At 40.4% G+C, this 20,785-nt stretch overlaps 1 protein-coding gene across 2 annotated transcripts; it reads left to right on the top strand.

Annotated features, from left to right (window-relative positions):
* The first annotated feature begins 17,947 nt into the window (after positions 1-17,947).
* On the top strand, positions 17,948-20,581 carry LOC130726201 (protein STRUBBELIG-RECEPTOR FAMILY 8-like). 2 transcript variants are annotated; one of them, XM_057577432.1, is made up of 7 exons: positions 17,948-18,449; positions 19,090-19,222; positions 19,330-19,401; positions 19,501-19,566; positions 19,692-19,763; positions 19,866-19,937; positions 20,088-20,581. In XM_057577432.1, exons 1-7 carry the CDS (start codon positions 18,326-18,328, stop codon positions 20,206-20,208), a joined length of 660 nt encoding a protein of 219 aa, XP_057433415.1. In that variant the 5' UTR covers positions 17,948-18,325; the 3' UTR covers positions 20,209-20,581. The 2 variants fall into 2 exon arrangements, with proteins under 2 accessions (XP_057433415.1, XP_057433414.1); XM_057577431.1 differs by having other exon boundaries at positions 17,951-18,449; positions 20,085-20,581.
* Positions 20,582-20,785: the final 204 nt, after the last annotated feature.

Genomic DNA, 20,785 nt, shown 5'->3' with positions numbered 1-20,785 from the left:
AGTATACATGACTTACAGCAATGACTGCATATTAGAACTCAACTAGCTTATGTTTTAGGTTTCAAGTTTTGTAAATCCCTACACAAAACATCAAAGGGGTTTCCAGTTCATGTTCATGTTCTATTTTGTTCTTTATTTTTTTCTTTAGATTTTTTGTAAGGATGTAAGACGTCAGGATTTCATGAACAACGACATGAATTTGGTTGAAACCTTGATATTTTTAATGTTTCGAGCCTATAAAATAAGGGAAACTCATGTTTATCAATTTCATTTTTATATCTGTTCTTCTTGGTTCAAAACCAATTCAAGAGGTTTGTATTGAGTGACCAAATTTTGAGTCTTTCTTTTCTTTAAATTGTATCTTTTTATCTTAGGTCAATTGTTGTTGCAGATCACTCTATAATGCATTAGTGCGGATATATTCATTTCCTCTTAATTTTTCTTGAAGAATTCAGTATATGGCTAAGAGAAGCTTTTGTAAACATCGTCAAGGGGCTGGCCACACCTGACAAATGGGTTTCTAGCGGCCCAATTATTCATTCATATCACCATTTAACATCTGAATTGTCATTGGATAATTTCTATTTTTTGTAAGGTGGCATCCATTTATTTTTCTTGCTTTCTTTGTTAAATTGTGAAGAATTTTTGTTTTCTTGGGTGTCATCCATATGTTTTATGTCAATTTTTGGCATTCTTTGTCTAATTGAGAATGATTGTTTCTCAACTTATTTCTTCTAAATAAATGAAAGTATTTGCTTTCGGAAAAAAAAAATCCATATAGATTTTAAACCTATATATCATGAAGGCATTTTTGTATCAAAAACGGATGAAGGGACAAAAATTAATAATTCTCTATTTTAGAGGGACTAAAATCAATGAAAAATTGAATGGGGACCAAATTCAATAATTGACTATTTTAGGGGACAAAAACCATATTTAACCCTAAAATAAAAAAAATAAAAAAATAAAAAAAGTTTTAAAACTTCATATTGGTTATATATCTATTAATTAACATATTTAAAAATAAAAATATAAACATCAAATTATTTTTTATATATTATACATTAAATCGTTTTAGTTATACAAAAGTTAGAAAATTAAAAAGCTTAAAGATTTATTTTAAATCACACATCAAAGTTTATAATGGGACAAAAGTCTTTTCATTTCTACAATCTCAATCAGATGTGGATGTGGTTACTATTATATAGAAGTTATAAAATAAAATTACTATCCTTTTATTTTTTAGAAAGGAAAAAATGTATTAATCACAGCTTTGAGAACAAAGCTTAAGAGGATACAAAATATGCATTTTTAACTTGGTACTTCACTTTCTTTCTAAATTAAAAAATAAAATTGAAATTTTAAAATTAAAAAAGGAAAATTGATTTAAATATTACGAAAATAAGTTTTAAAGATAAATATTAATTAACCTATTTAAAATATATATCTATATCTATCTATCTAATATCTATATGTATATCCATATTTATCTGTCTATCTATATCTATATCTATATAAAATATAAAGTTTAGCAACCTCGAGGGTAAAATAGTCTATCAATAAACAATGTTTCATATATATTTTCTTACCTATGGACTTTTAAGTAATTATACATATTATTTGATATGTGATTTTTTAGAGCTGTTCGATAATTAGCAGACTTTTAATCTCAGTCGTTCGATATTCCCCTTAAACTTCCTCCATCAATGTTAGTATATAACTTTCTACTATTAAACTCAAAATTATTTTATATGAATTTATTATTATTTAATTTATATGAGTTATGGAATGTCATAGCTCAAAATTAATATTAAATATGATATTAGTTACGAATTCCATAAGACGCATTTTATTAGTTTAGATTTAGATTTGTGGAAATATTAATCAACTCATAATTAATATTAATAAAAAAAACCATAAAAGTTAAAGATCATTCAACAAAAAATCTCTAACCCTTCCTCTTGATCTTCCTTCATCAATGTCATTATATGAACTTATACTATTAACTACAACATTAATTTCAAAAAAAAAAACTACAACATTATTTTAAATAAATTTATTATTATTTGTCTCATATGAGTTATGAAACTTAAAAATACAAACTTAATATTAAATAAGATCTTTAAAAAAAGATCACTTCTATCTATAAAGTACAATAAATTGTTATATCAAAAGAATGAATCAAAAGCATCAATTATATAAACAAGGACAAACGACACAAAAAAAATACACTCATAAAAAACCTACGACAAAAAATATACAATCAATAACATAAATTAACACTTCGATAAGAAAATCTAATTATAAAAAAAATATTGTTTATACTCATTTTTCATATGAATAAATAATTTTAAAAAATTATCAAAAACACAATACAAAATTAAAAAGAATCACCCGTGCGTAGGGTAAAAAATACTAGTATTAATATAATCAACTAGTCATAACAAACCGATTACATTGCGTATAACCAATTGTTAAAGGTAGCCACTAGCTATACCTTTAGGGAGAACCTAATATGCACCATTTTTAGGTGGTGTAATTTTACACCACCTACTTTAACTGGTTATAGCAGGTCGACACATTTTTTTTTAAAGAAAAAATATCATTAAAAATTTGTCATATATTAAATTTCTTTAAAAAAAGATGTGTTGACCTGTTATAGCAGGTTAAAAAAAGAGGTCTAAAGTTAGACCACTTTAAAAGTGGTCCACGTTAGGGGTCACCGTACCTTTAAGCGTTATTATACAATTTTTTCTAAACAGATTGTATTTTTTATATATATTCACGTTCTAATTGTGTATTCAGTCGTTAAAAAATAATAATAATTGTGTATCCAGCAGGTAAGGTAGGAGAGAGGGATGTGACTCCCAGTGGGAGAATAAAATGCTATTTGAAAAGGGGAAAAAAGGTGAAGTGACACAGGTTGGACTTGAAGAAGAGGTAAAAACTAAAAAGCCCAAAAGGTGAAGAATTAGAATGCAGAAATAGAACACAGGAAATCCAAAACCCAGAAGGGGAAAAAAGGTGTGGGCCCCTCCTAAATTGTAACATTGACTGTCCAACAAAATCTGCCACCCTTTCGACCCAATTTACGTGAATTTTGGTTTTTTCTACATTATTATTCTATTTTAATAAAAAGTCAGTTTCTCTTATACTACCCTTTAACCTTAAAATAAAGGGTTCCATTCATACTTTACTCTTGCTTTAAATTGTCATATTTTTTTCACAAAAGGCTTTTTTAATTTATATATTTTTGTTTATACTCTGAAAAATGAACTAAGGGTATTATACATTCTCATTTTCAAGGATACTAAAGCAACATCCTTAAAAAAATTTACTACCCACTTGAATTTACACAAATGAAAATATGTTTTGAATTTAATTCCCACATGTTTATAGCTTGAGAGTTTAAACCCCTTGCGCTTCCTAGCTATAACGAGTTTAACACTCACATTTTCAACTGGAAGATGAGTTTCTTAATACTCTTGGACCATAATCGCATAATAATATAACCCGCTTATAGTAGTAGCCCACTATGCATTCACTCTAACATTGAGACATGCCCTAATAGTGAGTCTGGAGTGTATTATCTTCATTCTACCAATTTTTTTATAAACATCCAGTTTTCGATCACCCTTTGGATGCCGTTAGATGCGGGATTTAGTCACAGTTAAAATTTCTCATCCTTCCCATAGTGTATTTGTTTACACGGATTTTTGGTAAACAAATATCCTCTTAGTTCGACTAAAGGAAGTTTAGATTCGGGGTCCTTTTGAGAAAACGCTTTGCCAAAGTGTAGTGTGTGAACGAGTGTATTCTCGACAACAATAAACAACTCAAACGAAACTGGACTTTATTGAATATGAGTCGATTACAAAACAGTCAAGCAAACTAAAATAGCATGAAAGCAAATTTCGACAAAACAAGCTACACACAAGAACTGGAAATCAACAAACTGAAATGCAGGGAAACTAAAGCGTTGGTTCTGCAACATACTCCTCCATCATCACGTTCTGCTCTCGAAGTCTCATTGATGCGGACGTTTAGAGCTTTTGGTGAATTTTCAGAGTTTTTAGTTGGGAACCCCTTCTTCTGCTGCTGCTTCCTCTATTTATATTGTTCTTTCTGCCCATGTTCTTGGCGGTTTTCCTTGGATGCACGATGGCTTCGTGGGTTTTGAATTTTGGCGCCATACCCCACGTTTAGCCGATGGTCTTCGCGCACGTGACTCTATTGCCACGTGGATGGTTCTGAGTCGTGGGCAACCGTTGCTATTCGTGGCATCGTGGGTGTACGCACGTGCTTGTAGTTGCTTGTTATTCGGTAACTGCCTCTTCCATTAAGATGATCGAGATTTCTTCATCTTCTGAGTGTGTCGAGTTATGGCTTTTACTAACTTGTCTTTGAGGGACATCGTGTGCTGAGTTGCCGGCTTCGCCCAACCCTTTCTGTCGAGAAACCACTTTTGCACCATGGTGTCGAGAATTGTAGTACTTGTAATTTTGGCTTAACAATTGCCCCCCAAAAATGTTGGTTGTCGACTGCTTTAGCTCAAAGACACCAAGCATTTTTTTTTTATATCGCAGCCGTTCGATTCCAACGATTCAAATGCTTTGTGCTCTCGACCATTCGATCTTCAAGTCCAATCGGCAGCCATAACGTCTGATGACTTCTCCACTAGCTGACAGTTATAGCCTTTTTAGGGCCATGATTTCACCTATGCCAAAAAGCTGAGAGGTGACATGAATTAACTAATAAAATAATCGCTTGGACCCCAAATTTTTATAAATTGCTGCTCAATGCGGCTTGGGTTCCGTTTTCCCTTCCGTTTATAAATACCCTTTTGGTATTCCTTGTTCAAGCTTTACTCTTTCCTCCAACCTGCAACTTCTTCTTCCAGACTTCATCACTTCATCTTCTTCCGTCTTCTCTGAAATACTTACTGCGTCTTTCAATGGCTTCCAATCCTGAGCAAACCATTCCGTTGGCCACTGAGCTTAAGCTGGATGAGTCCAAGCGCGTGCCAATCCCAGAGCCTCCCAACGAAGCAGAGAAGATAGCTATCTGGAAATCCCAGGTACTCATTCCTTTCTCTGTTAATGGTACTTTGCGCGCCATTTTGGGCCCTTTGAAAGTAGTGAAGCATGATAGGCCCAATAGTCTCCCTGAAGAACATGAATCATTTCACCCTAGCGTTAGGGGAGAGGAGCTCATTTTGGCATTTCAACCCTCTTACCGTATGCCATTTCTTTTTGACCCAAAACGAGCCTTTCGTTCAGCCCCTCCTAACCCTTCTGCTAACGACAAGGCCTACCTGAAATGGTTAGATAGGGTTGAGGGAGATAAGAGACAACACTGGAAGGATGTAGGGATTCTCGACTTGATTCAGCTGTCCAGATCTCCAATCTCGTATAACCCTGCTATGCTGCTGAGTGCACTTTATTTCTGGGAGAGGTCCACTAATTGCCTTCATGTTTCCTTTGGTATGATCACCCCCACCCTCTTGGATGTTGCTGCTATCACCGGGTTGTGGCCCATTGGTGATGATTATCACTCTGCACCTGCTCCTGTTAAACCCATCTCGATCCCTACTGACAACGTTTCTTTTAGTCGATTCATTAAGGACCATTATGTCGAGAGTGGTGAGGTGTCTGATGCTGAACATGTCGCTTTCTTGTTGTATTGGCTGTCTGCTTATGTCTTTTGCACCAAATCTTTGCGCATACCTGCCAAGCTTTTGCCTTTAGCCAATCTGCTTCACGAGGGTCGACAACTTGCTATGGCTAGGCTCGTCCTTGGCAACCTGTATCAAATGCTGAATGAAGCTGTCGAGGATATCCGGAATACTAAGACCGTCTCTCTGAATGCGGCTGGACCACTTTGGCTGTTTCAACTTTGGTTGAATGCAGTCTTCGAATCTCTTCTGCCGGTACAAGATAATCCTCTAACTGTTTCTAACACCAGGATCGATGCCCATAGGCTCGAGACCCTGACCCCTGCTTATGATGCGTCGAGTTTCGAAGCTGATTTCAGGAAGTACTTTACCATGTTTCTCGAGCTGAAGCACTACCGTTCCAGTTTCTCTCCTCACAGCAAGGCTATTCGTGGCCCTTTCTGGCTGATGAATTCTTATCCTAATGCCTCTGATTCTGCGTTGCCCAAGGAGCACCACATCATACTTTGGAGGACCCTCTTATCTCCTAGGGTTTTAACTGTGGGCTTTGCTAGCAGTGACTACACTCTATGTGGCTACAACCCTCAATTGGTTTCTCGACAGTTTGGGCTTAGCCAAGTTCTACCCAACACTTTATTTGACAAGAGTCTAGTCCTGTACCCCGGAACTATTAAGAGGGCTTCTGTTTTCGACACGACTGTTCAGTTTTATAACAAGAGACTCCTCAACCTGAGCCCCTTCACTTACGCTCCTTCATATTATGCCACTAATGCTTTCAAAGCCTGGTGGTCTGAGTATTGGGCTCAAATTTCGAAGCCCCTCGTCGATTGTCTGCAATGCATGACAGATGCTTTTCTTTTGCAGAAGCAGGATCCGAAGAAGACCAAAGGTATGCACCTGACAGAAATTCGATCTTTTCAAGAGTTCTTTGGTGTGGTATATTACCCAACTCTTCGCCTTCGAGATACAGTTGCGAAAGCGGCCCAAGTATTAAGGCCAAAATGGGAACTTAAAGCCAAGAAATCCAAGTTAGTGGTTCCTCCTGGTGAGGAAGGTCTATCTTTTGTTATTCGAAAAACTGGCTTTAGGTTCCCGTCTTTGCCTACGAGTAAGTTTGCATTGGCTTTTCCACCGGTCTTGCCTAAATGGGTTGACCATGTAAACATAAATGTGTTGGCCAATCAAGCTCTACCTCCTCGAAAGCGAGTGACTTGGACTAAGTACCACCTATGGAACTTTCTGTATCATGTGCCCGTCGAAATCTTCAACCACATATCGCTGAACATGCGTATTGGTCAAGGTAATACTTCGACTTGGCCTTGGTTTTCCTGTTTTACTTCTTAATTTTTCTTTTGTTTGCAGCTGAAGTCATTATTCGACCAGCTCCTCAAGTTATTTCCCCAGTGGCTCATTCCTCCAAGGACAAGCCAGTCGTGATTGAGGATGATGATGATGATGATGAGGATGATGATGTCAGTCTTGCTGACAAGCTCAAGGTACTTTCCTCATGCTTTTACCTTTTCCTTTTCGATTTCCTTGGATTATGGGCTGACGTATTTTTCGACAGAGTCGAAAACGGAAACCTAAGCCTGTTGCTTCGGCCAGTCAGAAGAGGGCCAAGGGGGTTGGTGTTTCCACCCCTAGTGGGGCTTCTAAGTTGGCATCTGATGCTCAAACAGAAGTCGATGACAAAGAGGGTGGTGGCGGCGCCGCCATTCAGGTATGTTCTCCATTCTCGAGGGTACCTTGTGACATTTTTAACCCGTGGTTTCCTAATCTGAGTCATCTCTTGTTTGTTTTGTTTCCTTTAGACTGATGTTCATGAGCACTCTACTTCCAATCCTCCATCCCGTGAGAATTCCCCAGCTCCCATTCCTGCAAAATCCAAAACTGAAGGTGTCGAGAAACCTCCCAAGGCCGCATCCTCAGCTAAAAAGACCTCCACATCTGAGGGAAGGAGGAAGGTCAGGAGCAAATCTCGTCATAAGTCTCCTCGCCGTTCCAGAAGCTCCACCAACTCGAGCCCTTCTAAGGACTCTGCTTGCCAGGTATCTTTATACTTTTCATGTTTTGTTGACTCCTCTAATATGCGTTTTACTTTATCGAAAGGGCATTAAAGAGGTTTTTCTTGCAGGAAACTCAGGGTGCAACTTCTCCCATCCGCGAAACAGAGCCTCTTCCAGGCAAGGATGACAGCCCTATGCCTCCTCCAAAATCGACTGCCACTGTGCAACATTCGCCTCAAACCAAGGGTGGCTCTTCATCTCATGTGTCTAGTGAAAAGCTAGACACTTTATTTGAGGAGGACCCGCTGGCAGCTTTGGATAGCTTCCTCGATGGCACCTTGGAATGGGACTCTCCACCCCGTCAAGCTGATGCCACTGCTGAGACTGCTCAATCAAGTGGGGTAGCCAATTCTCAACAGATCGAGGAGAGTATGGGTCGGCTGAAGGCTATTGTCTTCGCCAATGGGTTTCTCGACCAGATCCAAGCTGATCCTCAAGCGAGCCATGCTGCTAAGGAGTTGCTTGTCTTCCTTCTTGGCCAAAAACTCGATTCTCAACAGGCTGCTGCTTTGGCTAACCTTCAATCTTTTTTAGTGGATGCTTCAGCCACCTTTCATCAAGTCAAGGACGTTGGTCAAGCTGTCAGCTTTAAGGAAGCAAAAGTCTCTGCTGGTAAAGCTCAAGTTGCAGCAATGAAAGAGGACTTCAAGAAGTTCACTGCTAGGAAGGTTTTGATCGCAGATGAAATCTCTGAAGTCGACATCAAACTTGAAGAGCTGCATCGAGAGATTACCAAACTGGAGAAAAAGCGAGCTGATTTGGTCGAGGAAGGCCCTGCTGTGAAGGATCAGTTGGATGTGCTTACTAAAGACTCCAAGGCTCTGATCATCTCGACAAAAGAGGTTATCAAGGAATTGGAGATTGATCAGGCTGTGAAGAAGGGTCTCGATGCCAAGATTGCCACCTTTGCTGATTGTTTGAACTCTTTTAAAACCCTGCTGTAGGACTCTTTTTTTTTATTAATATGTAATGATGGCACTATTCTAACCATGGCTATGCCAATTGCGTGTAATATTTCGACAATGGTTTTGGCACCTAAGCCATATAATTTGACGTTTAATTTGCCAAGTCTTTTCAGTTTCCACTACGCATTTATTTTGACGGCTATTCATTTACTGTTGCATCGTTCAAACTTCCTTGCACCCCCTCACATAGTCGTCGCTTTGTTTCTGGGGAATGAACCAATTTATTGCAATCTTATACCACGTTTTCTTGATTCAATGCAAGTCTTTGTTCATTAAAAGCCAAAGCTATTCATGATGGTGGTGGTAATCTGCATGGCCTATAACCATAAGATGAAGAGTTGGCAACTGATTGCCATTAATTAATGCATTCCTTGGTTGTTACCCTATAAATAGAGCGTTTTTTGTTACTTCTTTTCAGTAACTTCTCCAAACTCTCCCTTGTTTCTTTTCCAGAACTCTTTTCCTGCTTTCATAAATCCCTTCAGCCATGGCTAGCCGTCGTGTTCTCAACCAGATCCGGAACTTGGCTTTTGACCAAGACTTATTCTGGGAGTTGCACTCTTTCCTTCCTTTGGCTGAAGAGCTTACGGGGCTCATTAACCAACTTCTTTCGAGGAATATTATTGCCTCGGTAAGAATTCCTCTTCAGGAGTTCTTGAGCCTCCTGCATGAAGTTGTACCTCTATATGAAGAACACCGGGAGCTTACTGCTCGAGTGTTCTTTGCTGAACACCAGATTGACGAGAAGATGGAGGAATTTGAAGAGTTGAAGGCTGCTCTTAGCCAGGCGGACCCCGAGGGGAGTGTGGGAGCTCTGAAAACCTTGGTGGACAAGCTTTCTTCTACTGCCCGTGAAGAGCTGGATATTCGACAGGAGAAATCGCGACTGGAATCCCAACAAGAGGATGTCTTGAGGCGCATAGAGCCTCTTAGGGCCAGATACAATAGTTGTAGGGCCAACCCTCCCTTTTAAAATTCCTTTGCCATAGTTGTAATGCTCTATTCTACTCAATAAAACATTCGCGTTTGGCAATTTATTTTCTTTTACTTCCTTATTCGATGTTTATCTCATGCAATGTTGGCTTATACGTTTTTAAATATTTGCCATTTATCGTCATTTGTCGATTACCTCCTAATTCCTTAATCGAATAAGCGTTGTTTAAAAGTACTTTCTCGACTGTAAAAGGGCCTTCCCAGTTTGGGGCCCACTTTCCATAACGTTTATCTTTTTTATCAATTGGTAAGACGACCTTCCATACGTAATCACCAAGCATAAAAGACTTAGCTCTAACCTTTTTGTTATAAGCTTTAGCAATGCGATCCTTTTGCCTGGTTAAGGTATCCAACACCAATAGTCTTTCTTCGTCGAGATTGACTAATTCGTCAAGCATCATACTCCAATAATCTTCACTTGGAATTTCCTCTTGCCTTTGAATTCTGCACGATTGTAAATATACTTCTGCTGGTAATACCGCTTCTTGACCATATGCTAGTCGAAAAGGCGTTGCTCCGGTAGATTCCTTAGGTGAATTCCTGTAAGCCCAAAGCACTTGGCCTAACGTTTGATGCCAGTTTTTAGGTTTTCGACCAACATGTTTTTTAATCAAGGAGATCAACGTTTTGTTGGCCGCTTCGACTTGACCATTCGCTTGAGCATAATAGGGGGTCGAGGTTAGGAGTTTTATACCCCAAGATTCTGCGAATGATGCTACCTTTTGGCCTACAAACACTGTGCCTTGGTCTGTAGTAAGTGACTCAGGTAGCCCAAAGCGGTACACTATGTGATTCTGAATGAACTCGATCACCGTGTCCTGAGTCACATTTTGTAGAGGAATTGCCTCTACCCACTTGGTAAAGTAATCTATAGCCACTATGATGTACTTATGCTGCCTAGAAGAACATGGGTTAATTTCGCCAATTAGGTCTAAAGCCCAACCCCTGAATGGCCAAGGCTTAATGATCGAGTGTAATTCACTTGCTGGCACATGTTGTATCCCCGCGTGTCTCTGACAATCTTGGCACCTCTTGGCATACTCCATACAATCTTTCATAATAGTAGGCCAATACATCCCTTGTCGAAATAGGATCCATTTCATCTTGATTCCTGCCTGGTGGGCACCACATAGCCCGTCGTGAACGGCCGAGATCGCTATGAACGCGTCGTCTTCACTTAAACACTTCAGTAGTGTTCCGTCGACGTTTTTCTTGAATAGCTCGTTTCCCATGATGACATAGCTCATTGCCCTGTATTTTGTCTTTCTATCTGTAGTACCCACAGGATTTTGCAAGTAATCGACAATTGGCTTTCTCCAATCATTAGGTGCCATATTGTCAATGACCAGGATGTCGAGGTTAGAGGGGTTTAGTTTTTCTTTGACCTCGATAAGCTCTTTTAACCTACATTTATCGACCATATATCCTGACGCGATTTGTGTCAATTCATTGGCTTCTTGATTGTCCACTCTGGAAACGTGACCTAGCCTAGCTTCGTCGAATTTGGCCAACAAATTGCTAGCTTTCGTGTAATACCTAGCTAGATTTTCACTAATGCACTTGTATTCCTTGGTAAGTTGCTTTATTACCAACTCAGAGTCCCCTTTTACGACGACATTCTTTGCCCCAAGGGCTATCAGGATCTCGAGGCCTGATGTTAATGCCTCGTACTCAGCCTCATTGTTTGAGCAGTTACTCTTAATCCTAAACTTGAATTTCGTGGGGATGCCCCTTGGGGATACTATGAACATCCCGATCCCAGTACCATTCTTATGGCTAGAACCGTCGAAAAATAGCTTCCAAGGTTGGATGCCTACGTAAGTTATGATTTCTTGAGGCAAAGTATGGTCTGCCAGGAAGTCAGCAATTGCTTGTCCCTTAACTGCCTTTAGTGGGGCATAAGTTAGTGAATACTCGGTTAGGGCTAAAGCCCATTTACCAATTCGACTATGCAAGATAGGTTTGGATAACATGTGCTTTATTATATCATAATGAGAAAAAACCATTACATCGATTGGCTTTATATAATATTTCAGCTTTACGCAAGAGAAGTACAAGCATAAACACAATTTTTCGATCATGGTGTATCGAGTTTCTGCATCATTTAACACCCTGCTTAAGTAAAATATGGCTCTTTCTTTGCTATCTTCATCTTCTTGAGCCAACATGCTTCCGATGGTTCCATCCGTGGCAGAGATGTACAGCTTCATTGGCTTTCCTCTTATAGGTGGTGCCATTATAGGTGGGCTAGACAAGTACGCTTTGAGTTCATCGAACGCTTTTTGATGCTCTGCTTCCCAGCGGAACGCATCTTCCTTTTTAAGTCGAAGAAGTGGGGAAAATGACTTGGTCTTCTCACTGAGGTTAGCAATGAATCTCCTTAGGAAGTTAATCTTTCCCAATAGTGATTGCAGTTGTTTCTTGCTGGTTGGTGGACTAGTGTCGAGAATGGCTTTAGCTTTGTTCTTGTTGATCTCGATGCCCTTTTTATGCACCACAAAACCCAAAAAATCACCTGCAATAACACCAAAGGCACATTTAAGGGGATTCATCTTCAAGCCATATTTTCTCATCCTCTCAAAGGATTTCCTTAGATGCAACAAATGGTCATCCCTTGATGGGGATTTCACCACAATGTCATCAATATAAACATGCATGAAGGTTTCTATAAAATCATGAAAAATGGTATTCATTACCCTTTGGTAGGTCGCGCCAGCGTTTTTCAACCCAAATGGCATGACCACCCACTCTTATGTCCCCAAGGCACCAGGACATCGAAAAGCTGTTTTCGACACGTCCTCTTCTGCTATGAAGATTTGGTTGTAGCCTGAGTAACCATCCAACAAGCTTAAGTATTCGTGACCAGCAGCTGAATCCACCATCATCTCAGCAATAGGCATGTGATACTCGTCTTTTGGAGTGGCAGCGTTAAGATCTCGGAAATCTATGCAAACTCTCATCTTTCCATTCTTCTTGATTACTGGAACCACGTTGGCTAACCAGTCCACATATCGAGCTGTTCTGATAAATTTACACCTGAGGAGTCTTTCGATTTCTTCCTTGATTTTCACCAACACATCTGGATGGAACCTCCTGGGCAATTGCTTGACTGGTTTCTTGTCTTCTTTGATGGGTAACTTCAATTCCACCATTTCTCGACTGAGGCCAGGCATTTCATCGTAATCCCAAGCGAAACAGTCTTTGAATTCCTTGAGTAATTTCACCATCCTGTCTTTTAGCTCCGGGTCAATGAGAGCACTGATGTACGTTGGCCTCTTTTCTAAGCCATCACCCAGGTCCACTTCTTCTAAAGGGTCTTGCGCTTCCATTTTCTTGGAAACATCGACCACTGGCTTCTCGAAGCCCAATGGGCCGTCATCATAGATGCAATCTAGCCTCAGATTGCAAAGGTCCTCGAATCCGCATTCCTCGGCACTCTGCTCGTTTTCTTCTATGCACGTGTCATCCTTATTTGTTGTTGCCTCCTCCTGGGGTGTCAATTCGACGGGCAGGATTGAGACACTAGCTTCATCTATAGCCATTTCTTTGGCCATCCTCTCGGCCTCCAAGGCCGTTCTTATTTTGTTTTCGGCTGCGTAAGCCGAAATTCGAGCCATGCTCGAATTAATCATCTTTATCATTGGCTTGCCACCCAACAGTGGCATCTTTCTCTTCATCACTGTGCCATCCACTCATGGCATCAAGTTTGCATGCTTCATTGAGGTTTAGGCCCCGGATGGGATCCAACGTTACTGAGTACTCTGAGTAGGGGTTGAAGTATTGGCTAGCCACTGTGTCTAAAGGAGCAATTGTGGCTAAACTCTTCTCGAAATTCTTCTTACCAACGTAGCTTGTTTCTGCTAAATAGTAGCTTTGATCTGCTTGTACATTTTCGACAACTCCATCAGCTTTCCAAATGGATATACGTTGGTGTAAGGTCGAAGGCACTGCCCCCACGCCATGAATCCATTCTCTTCCCAGCAGCAAATTGTAATTGGCCTTTGAAGGGACCACAATGAACAATGTGGAACGGGCTACTGTTCCTACGGTTATGTTCAACATAATTGCCCCTAGGGAAGAACCTGTCTTTCCTTCATAATCAGAAAGCACCATGTCATGTGAGATTAGATCCGCTTCAGTTTTACCTAACTTCTTGAGCATAAATCCGGGCATGAGGTTGATTGCAGCTCCCCCGTCGACAAGGACTTTGTTAACACCCTTCTCCTCGACTCTGGCCCAAACAAATAGCGGTTTCAAATGGCTCTTCATTTGCTCGGTTGGCCTTTGGAAGATAGCTCTTTCATCTTCGACAGATCCTCTCTGCATCACATAATAACACAAAGGATTGTCATCTGGTTCGTCGTCGACATAGTAGTCTTCCTCGCTTTCAGTGACCTCTGAGATTCTATCGAATTCTGCAGGTAGGATGGACACGATGCAGATGATGTTAAGCTCTTCTCCATCACTGTCGTCGAAATCTTCGAGCATGTCTTCATCCTCATCTTCGACAACATCCTTCCCTTTTTCCTTAGCTGGATTTGGTGGTACGGTTGTTCCTTGTTTGATGGCGTGGTCCAGCTGGTTGATAATCGACGCCACACTAGGTTCATTGCGAGAGTTGTCTTCTGGCTTTATGTCCCATAGTGAACGGAACTTGCCACCTCTTTCCCTCTCAGCTTTCCTTTTCCTCAAAAAACGCCTGAACTGAGTCCTGGTCATTTGTTCAGGAGCATAGTAGTTCCCAGAGCCATAGGAGTAGCTTCGTGACACACGGGAATTGTTGATGTAAGAGGATCCCTGGCCTAAGTCGATTTTCTGCCACTTAGGGTATGGTTTTGGCCTTGGAGGCGCTGGCCCGAACCATTGGTTTCTTGGCAATCCAGCATTGGGGAGGTAAGTTTTGTCTTTATTGCTTGCTTTCTGGCCTTTATGGCCATCGAGTTCCTGGTCTCTCTCGACCCACTCCTCGTGAGGGTACTTCAGTCTCCTGGATACAGGAGCCTTCCTCTGATAATGCCTTTTCATTTATGAATCTTGATAGGCCTTGGCTGCGGATTTGTCGAAAACAGCGCTGCATCGAGGGCACAGCATAACTTCTTTCTCGCCATTTTTGCTGCGGGATAGAAACTCGACAAGGGTTTCTCCAGCCTTGGGGTAAACCTCTTCCAAGTTCACTTCTTTCTCAACCTCTGGTTCTTCGACAGCTATGTTTTCTTCTCTTACTTCTCCCAGCGTCAAACCCAGACTCAGCTTTTCGGAAATGTCGACCATGCCAATGTAGAAAGGCTCGACATAGTTGGCCTCAGCTATCTGCAGTGGATCAGAGTCGATCTTCATTTGACCTTTGGCTTTTTCATCATACTTGAGTCTTCCTGAGTCCAATGCTCCCTGCACAAGGTCCCTGAAACGAACACATTGTGAGGTCCAATGACCAAAAAAGTTGTGATATTTGCAATATTTCTTCCCTTTCCTTTGTTCAGGAGAAGGAAGTTTTTGGTCTTTAGGGACCACAAGCAAACCATCAGACACAAGTATATCATAGATTGCATCGCATTTGGCCACATCAAAAGTATAAGTTTTCACAGCAGGAATCGTGTTCTTGGGGTTTTCCTCCCCAAGTTTGTTTTCACGTGGTTTCAATGCTTTACAAACATAAGGATCCCCTGGCTGAAGTTCAGCCAGATTGACGTCATTCAAATCGACGTCCGCCGGGACTTCTCGATAGACACATGGACTCTGACCTACTGAATCCGCATCTATGTACGCTACCTTCTCCTTCTTTGGCCACTTAGTAGTCTTGGCCCTTTCCTCTGACTTTTCGGCCTTTAGCAATTCGATGTGCCTCACTCTATCTGCGAGTAAAGACATATCTCGAATATACTGAGTGTCGATTTTCTTTCTAATGGAATATTCTAGACCACCAGCGGCTAAGACAACTAGCTCGTGTTCAGGGACATGGGTGAAACATCGGGATTTAAGCATCCTAAACCTGTTCAGGTAATCATCAATAGACTCTGCTGGCTTTCTTTTAACACTAGCCAGATCCTTCAAACTTACTTTGCACTCTCCCCTAAAGAACTGTTCATGGAAAATTCTTTCCAACTGAGCCCATGTATGGACTGACCTAGGAGCGAGGGTGGTGAACCAGGTAAATGCATTTTTGGTTAAAGAACTCGGGAAGTACTTCATTTTTAAATTTTCATTGATGGCTAAGTCTCCTGCTTCGATTTGGTACCTGGCTATGTGTTCTACCGTGGACTCTCCTGAATCCCCCGAGAACTTAGTGAATTTGGGGACCTTCCAGCCTCGAGGAAGTTCTGATTCGAGAACCTCCTCTGTAAAGCTGACACAAAATGGGGTCTATTCGCGAAACTCACGTTGAAACCATGTTGGTTCAACAATTGCTCCACCACAGCAGCAACATTTTGTTGCCCCCCAGCGTTCTGGTGTCGAATTCTTTCTAGCACACCATCAGCGTGTTCTTCCCTGTTTACCATATACACATTTTGCAATGGTGGCTGCACTGCCTCGTACAAAGGGTTTGCCCTCATCTCTTGGTGTTGCGGCGCCTGATAGCGCACCGGGGCAGGGACATGGTTAGGCAACGGGATTTGGTTAATCCCTGGTGCCGGTTGGATTTCGACTGGTGCCCCCAGGGCTGTCGCCAAACGATCCATCTGTCGTGCCAAATGCTGATTATTGGCATTATTATTTTGGAGCACAGGGTTGATTAGCTCACCTATCTGTCGAGATAGCATGTTAACCATTTCATGGTTACTATCATCTACTTGCTGCCTAATGGCTTGAAGTGAACCATTATTCATACCTGTAGATAAATAAATTTGTGAACTAGATCCAGGAATAGGGGGACTAACTCGACTTCCCAAGTTTAACATTGTTCCATTTGCCCCAAAAGGGGGTATGCTGAATGGGGGAACATTTTCAGGGAACGTCGAATACGTGCCTTGTATGCCTTGCATCATAGATGTAGGCATACCATAAGGCATGTCCCTCGTAATCGTTGGAACAATTTGTGCCTGTACTGATGTAGATACAGGCATTTCTGCAACTGCAGAAATTGCCACGTTCTGGGTTGGCATACTGGTGCCATGCCCCATTCCAGTAGAAACTTCTTCATTATTGTTACCGCTACTTCCCCCAGGGCTACTCTGATTACCCACGTTAGATCCTTGAGGAGAGGTTCTTCCTCGATTACTTGCCATACTCAAAGTCTTACCACTTCTCAGGTGCATATAAATCACAATCAAGACAAGTAGCAAATACCAAATAGCATGCAATAAACCCAAACACACAAAATGCTTCTGTAAAACTTAGTTTTCACAAAAACGGTCCCACTGGGCGTGCCAATTTGTTTACACGGATTTTTGGTAAACAAATATCCTCTTAGTTCGACTAAAGGAAGTTTAGATTCGGGGTCCTTTTGAGAAAACGCTTTGCCAAAGTGTAGTGTGTGAACGAGTGTATTCTCGACAACAATAAACAACTCAAACGAAACTGGACTTTATTGAATATGAGTCGATTACAAAACAGTCAAGCAAACTAAAATAGCATGAAAGCAAATTTCGACAAAACAAGCTACACACAAGAACTGGAAATCAACAAACTGAAATGCAGGGAAACTAAAGCGTTGGTTCTGCAACATACTCCTCCATCATCACGTTCTGCTCTCGAAGTCTCATTGATGCGGACGTTTAGAGCTTTTGGTGAATTTTCAGAGTTTTTAGTTGGGAACCCCTTCTTCTGCTGCTGCTTCCTCTATTTATATTGTTCTTTCTGCCCATGTTCTTGGCGGTTTTCCTTGGATGCACGATGGCTTCGTGGGTTTTGAATTTTGGCGCCATACCCCACGTTTAGCCGATGGTCTTCGCGCATGTGACTCTATTGCCACGTGGATGGTTCTGAGTCGTGGGCAACCGTTGCTATTCGTGGCATCGTGGGTGTACGCACGTGCTTGTAGTTGCTTGTTATTCGGTAACTGCCTCTTCCATTAAGATGATCGAGATTTCTTCATCTTCTGAGTGTGTCGAGTTATGGCTTTTACTAACTTGTCTTTGAGGGACATCGTGTGCTGAGTTGCCGGCTTCGCCCAACCCTTTCTGTCGAGAAACCACTTTTGCACCATGGTGTCGAGAATTGTAGTACTTGTAATTTTGGCTTAACAGTATTATAAGCGGATCGAATCCGAGAGCTCTTCACACACAGCGTTGCAAACTGAGTTACCCCTCTTAGATTCATTCAACCACTTTAATTTTCCCAACAACAAAAAATCATTACATTTTTTTCTTGTTCTTGGTTCTTATTTTTCGCCGACACACACTCACTCGCACACTCAACACATTGAACAAGCTCACTCACACTCTCGTGTTCCTTTTGCTTTGAGCCACTCTCTCTCTTCATTACTCTAAGCTTGGAATCTCCATCTATCTGTCCCTTTCTTTAATGGCATTGCCTTGTACAACCAGTCACGATCTGGAACCCAACCACTACGCTCTTCTTACTCCTACCCCCTTCTCCATCCTCTTCTTCTGCTTCCTTCACATCTCTTGATTCTTCTCCATGCTACTCTTGCATGTGCTCCTCCTCACCTGAACCAAACCAATACCATAATGGCTCATCATCATCATGCCACTTCCCCTGTTTCGCTGTTTCTCGCTGAGTTCTTCTCATTCTCTTTGATTCTCGCTGCTGCTCTTCTTCCTATTGCCTCAGCCAACACTGACCCTTCTGATGGTATTCTCTTTTTCCTCTTTTTTTGATATATTTTTTTGATTTTTTCTTGGTATGATGATTGATCACTCTGTGTTTGATTGGTTTGATGATGTTTGGTTTTGAGAAAAAGATTGGATTTTGCATTCTGGGTAGTGCTTGTTTGAATGCCCAACTTTAGATTCTTCACCTTTTCAGCTGTGAGTTTTTGGTGTCTGCTTGTAAACACTGTTTGCTGGTTGCAGGGGAAATGCAATGGTTAAAATAAAGGCTTGATTGATTTATTTTTATTTATTTTTTGCTTTGACATGCCAAAAGAAGTGATTTTTAGGTTGAGCCCATGTGGGAGCATTGAGCTCTTAGGCTTCTATTTTGCTTTGTAGAAACTCTGATTGTAGAAAGAGTGTAGTATTGCAATAAATGAAGTCATAGGTGGTTGGTTTTTCACACCAAAAAATGGTCTTTTTTCCCACTCATGTGTTTCAATAACTCCTTTTGTTCATTCCTTTTCTTCTTCTACTTCTTTTAGGGAAGAAAGGTTAATTGGAACCAATAAGCCGTTTTTCGCATACCATTTATATTTATAAATCTGTTTCTGCAAACCAACATGCTATTACTTTTGTGGAGTTGTAGTAGTTTTAATTTGTTGTTCTTCCTGTTGCAGTTCAAGCTCTTCAGGTCATGTACAACTCGTTGAACAGTCCATCTATGCTAACGGGTTGGAAAGTCGGCGGTGGTGATCCATGCGGAGAGTCATGGAAAGGGATAACTTGTGAGGGCTCAGCTATTGTTTCAATGTATGAGGTTCAGATGATATTGCAATTTGTGATTGTATTAGTAATTTTGAATAAGTAAATTTTTGGTTGTGAAAACTAACTGATCTCCCTGTTGTAATTCTGGTTAGTGAGCTTTCAGGTTTAGGACTCAACGGAACTCTGGGATACTTGCTTTCTAACCTTATGTCACTGAGAAAGCTGTGAGATAATTCTGCTTTATGATTTTGTGTTACACATGGCCTTTAATATTTTTATTAAATTGGTGATTGGTTTTTTATTTTTTTGGCGTGGTTTTCTAGTGACTTAAGTGACAACAAGATCCACGACGCCATTCCCTATCAGTTGCCGCCGAATCTTACAAGCCTGTAATACTCACCTCTTATTACCAGCTCTTTTCATTTCTTGATCAGTTTCATTTTGCTGCTTTATCTGAAATTTTCATTTTTCTTGTCACTGAAATGTGTCATTAATCTTCAATTGCAACTAGCAGAAATCTTGCAAGAAATAACTTAACTGGGAATCTTCCTTATTCTATTTCTATCATGGCTTCACTCAATTATCTGTAAGTTGCTTGTGAATGCTATGATTTTATTTCCCAATATTTATTTTGGTCATATATTGGAATTGGAACCACTCTTACCCTGTATTTCCATGTGTTTTTCAGGAATTTAAGCAATAATTTGCTCTCCCAGTCAATTGGTGACATTTTTGCTAATCTTACTAATCTTGCTAACCTGTAAGATCTCTTACAAAGTGTCTCTAGTCCATTTCCTCTAATTTATTTCATTTTCTAATTCTAACTAAGAAAATAATGCATATTGTACGGATCCGCGGTCATGGTTAACCAATTTTGCCACTAATTTTTTGTGTTTTGCCATAAAAGAAGTGTTTCCCTAGAATCGAAGGAAGGAACAAAGTCAGATAGAATCAGATTCAATTTCAAAATTACGAATGGAATCATCGATTTGCGTGAAAATGAAGCAAAGCAAAGCGAAGTAAGTGTATGAATGACAGTAATGGCGAGATAGGTTGCTTACAGTGAGAGGAAGGTTGGTGCGATCGTTAGGCTTCATTCTGGCGCGCAACAAAATGGAGAGAGCTTTCTTCTTGTTCATGTTTGTTTGGGTTGGTATATAAATATATTCGCAATCGAAATCAAAAGCGGTAGAATCAATTAACCAATCCAAATTGGGTTTAGGACTGTTTCTTACATGATTTTTCAGCCACAGCCTTTACTCTTTTTCATTTCCACGTTTTTCTCACCAAGTGTTGCGTTGCGTTGCTTGCAGTCCACAACAATATAACATCTGTTCTTGGTGTTATATGATAATTCATGACACTCACTATAATATTCAATAATACTATATCTTAATTTTCTGATTGATGTTTTAACAGAAAAATGTGGCTCGATATTGGTTTATTTATTTTCGGGTCATTATCTCGTGTGACTTACAACCAGGTTTTGTTTTTGTGAAAGGTGATAAGGGCCGAAGCCCAAAAGAAAGAGCGAAGGCTGAAAGCCCATAACCCGCCGAATTGGCTAAGCTGTACCTCAGGTGGTACATTTTGACCAAAATTAAAAAC

The sequence above is a fragment of the Lotus japonicus genome, chromosome 6 (assembly GCF_012489685.1).
Source record: "Lotus japonicus ecotype B-129 chromosome 6, LjGifu_v1.2".
In the NCBI taxonomy this organism is placed as follows: Eukaryota; Viridiplantae; Streptophyta; class Magnoliopsida; order Fabales; family Fabaceae; genus Lotus; species Lotus japonicus.
Note: the sequence above shows the minus strand (reverse complement) of the source record. Positions and strands in the feature narration are given on the sequence as shown.

Bases quoted from the DNA above. Each gene is read 5' to 3' on its own strand.
- LOC130726201 (XM_057577431.1), top strand. From the start codon at position 18,326: ATGGCTCATCATCATCATGCCACTTCCCCTGTTTCGCTGTTTCTCGCT. The intron at 19,567-19,691 runs GTAATACTCACC...TGCAACTAGCAG, and splicing joins CCGCCGAATCTTACAAGCCT to AAATCTTGCAAGAAATAACT. The intron at 19,938-20,084 runs GTAAGATCTCTT...TTGCCATAAAAG, and splicing joins CTTACTAATCTTGCTAACCT to AAGTGTTTCCCTAGAATCGA.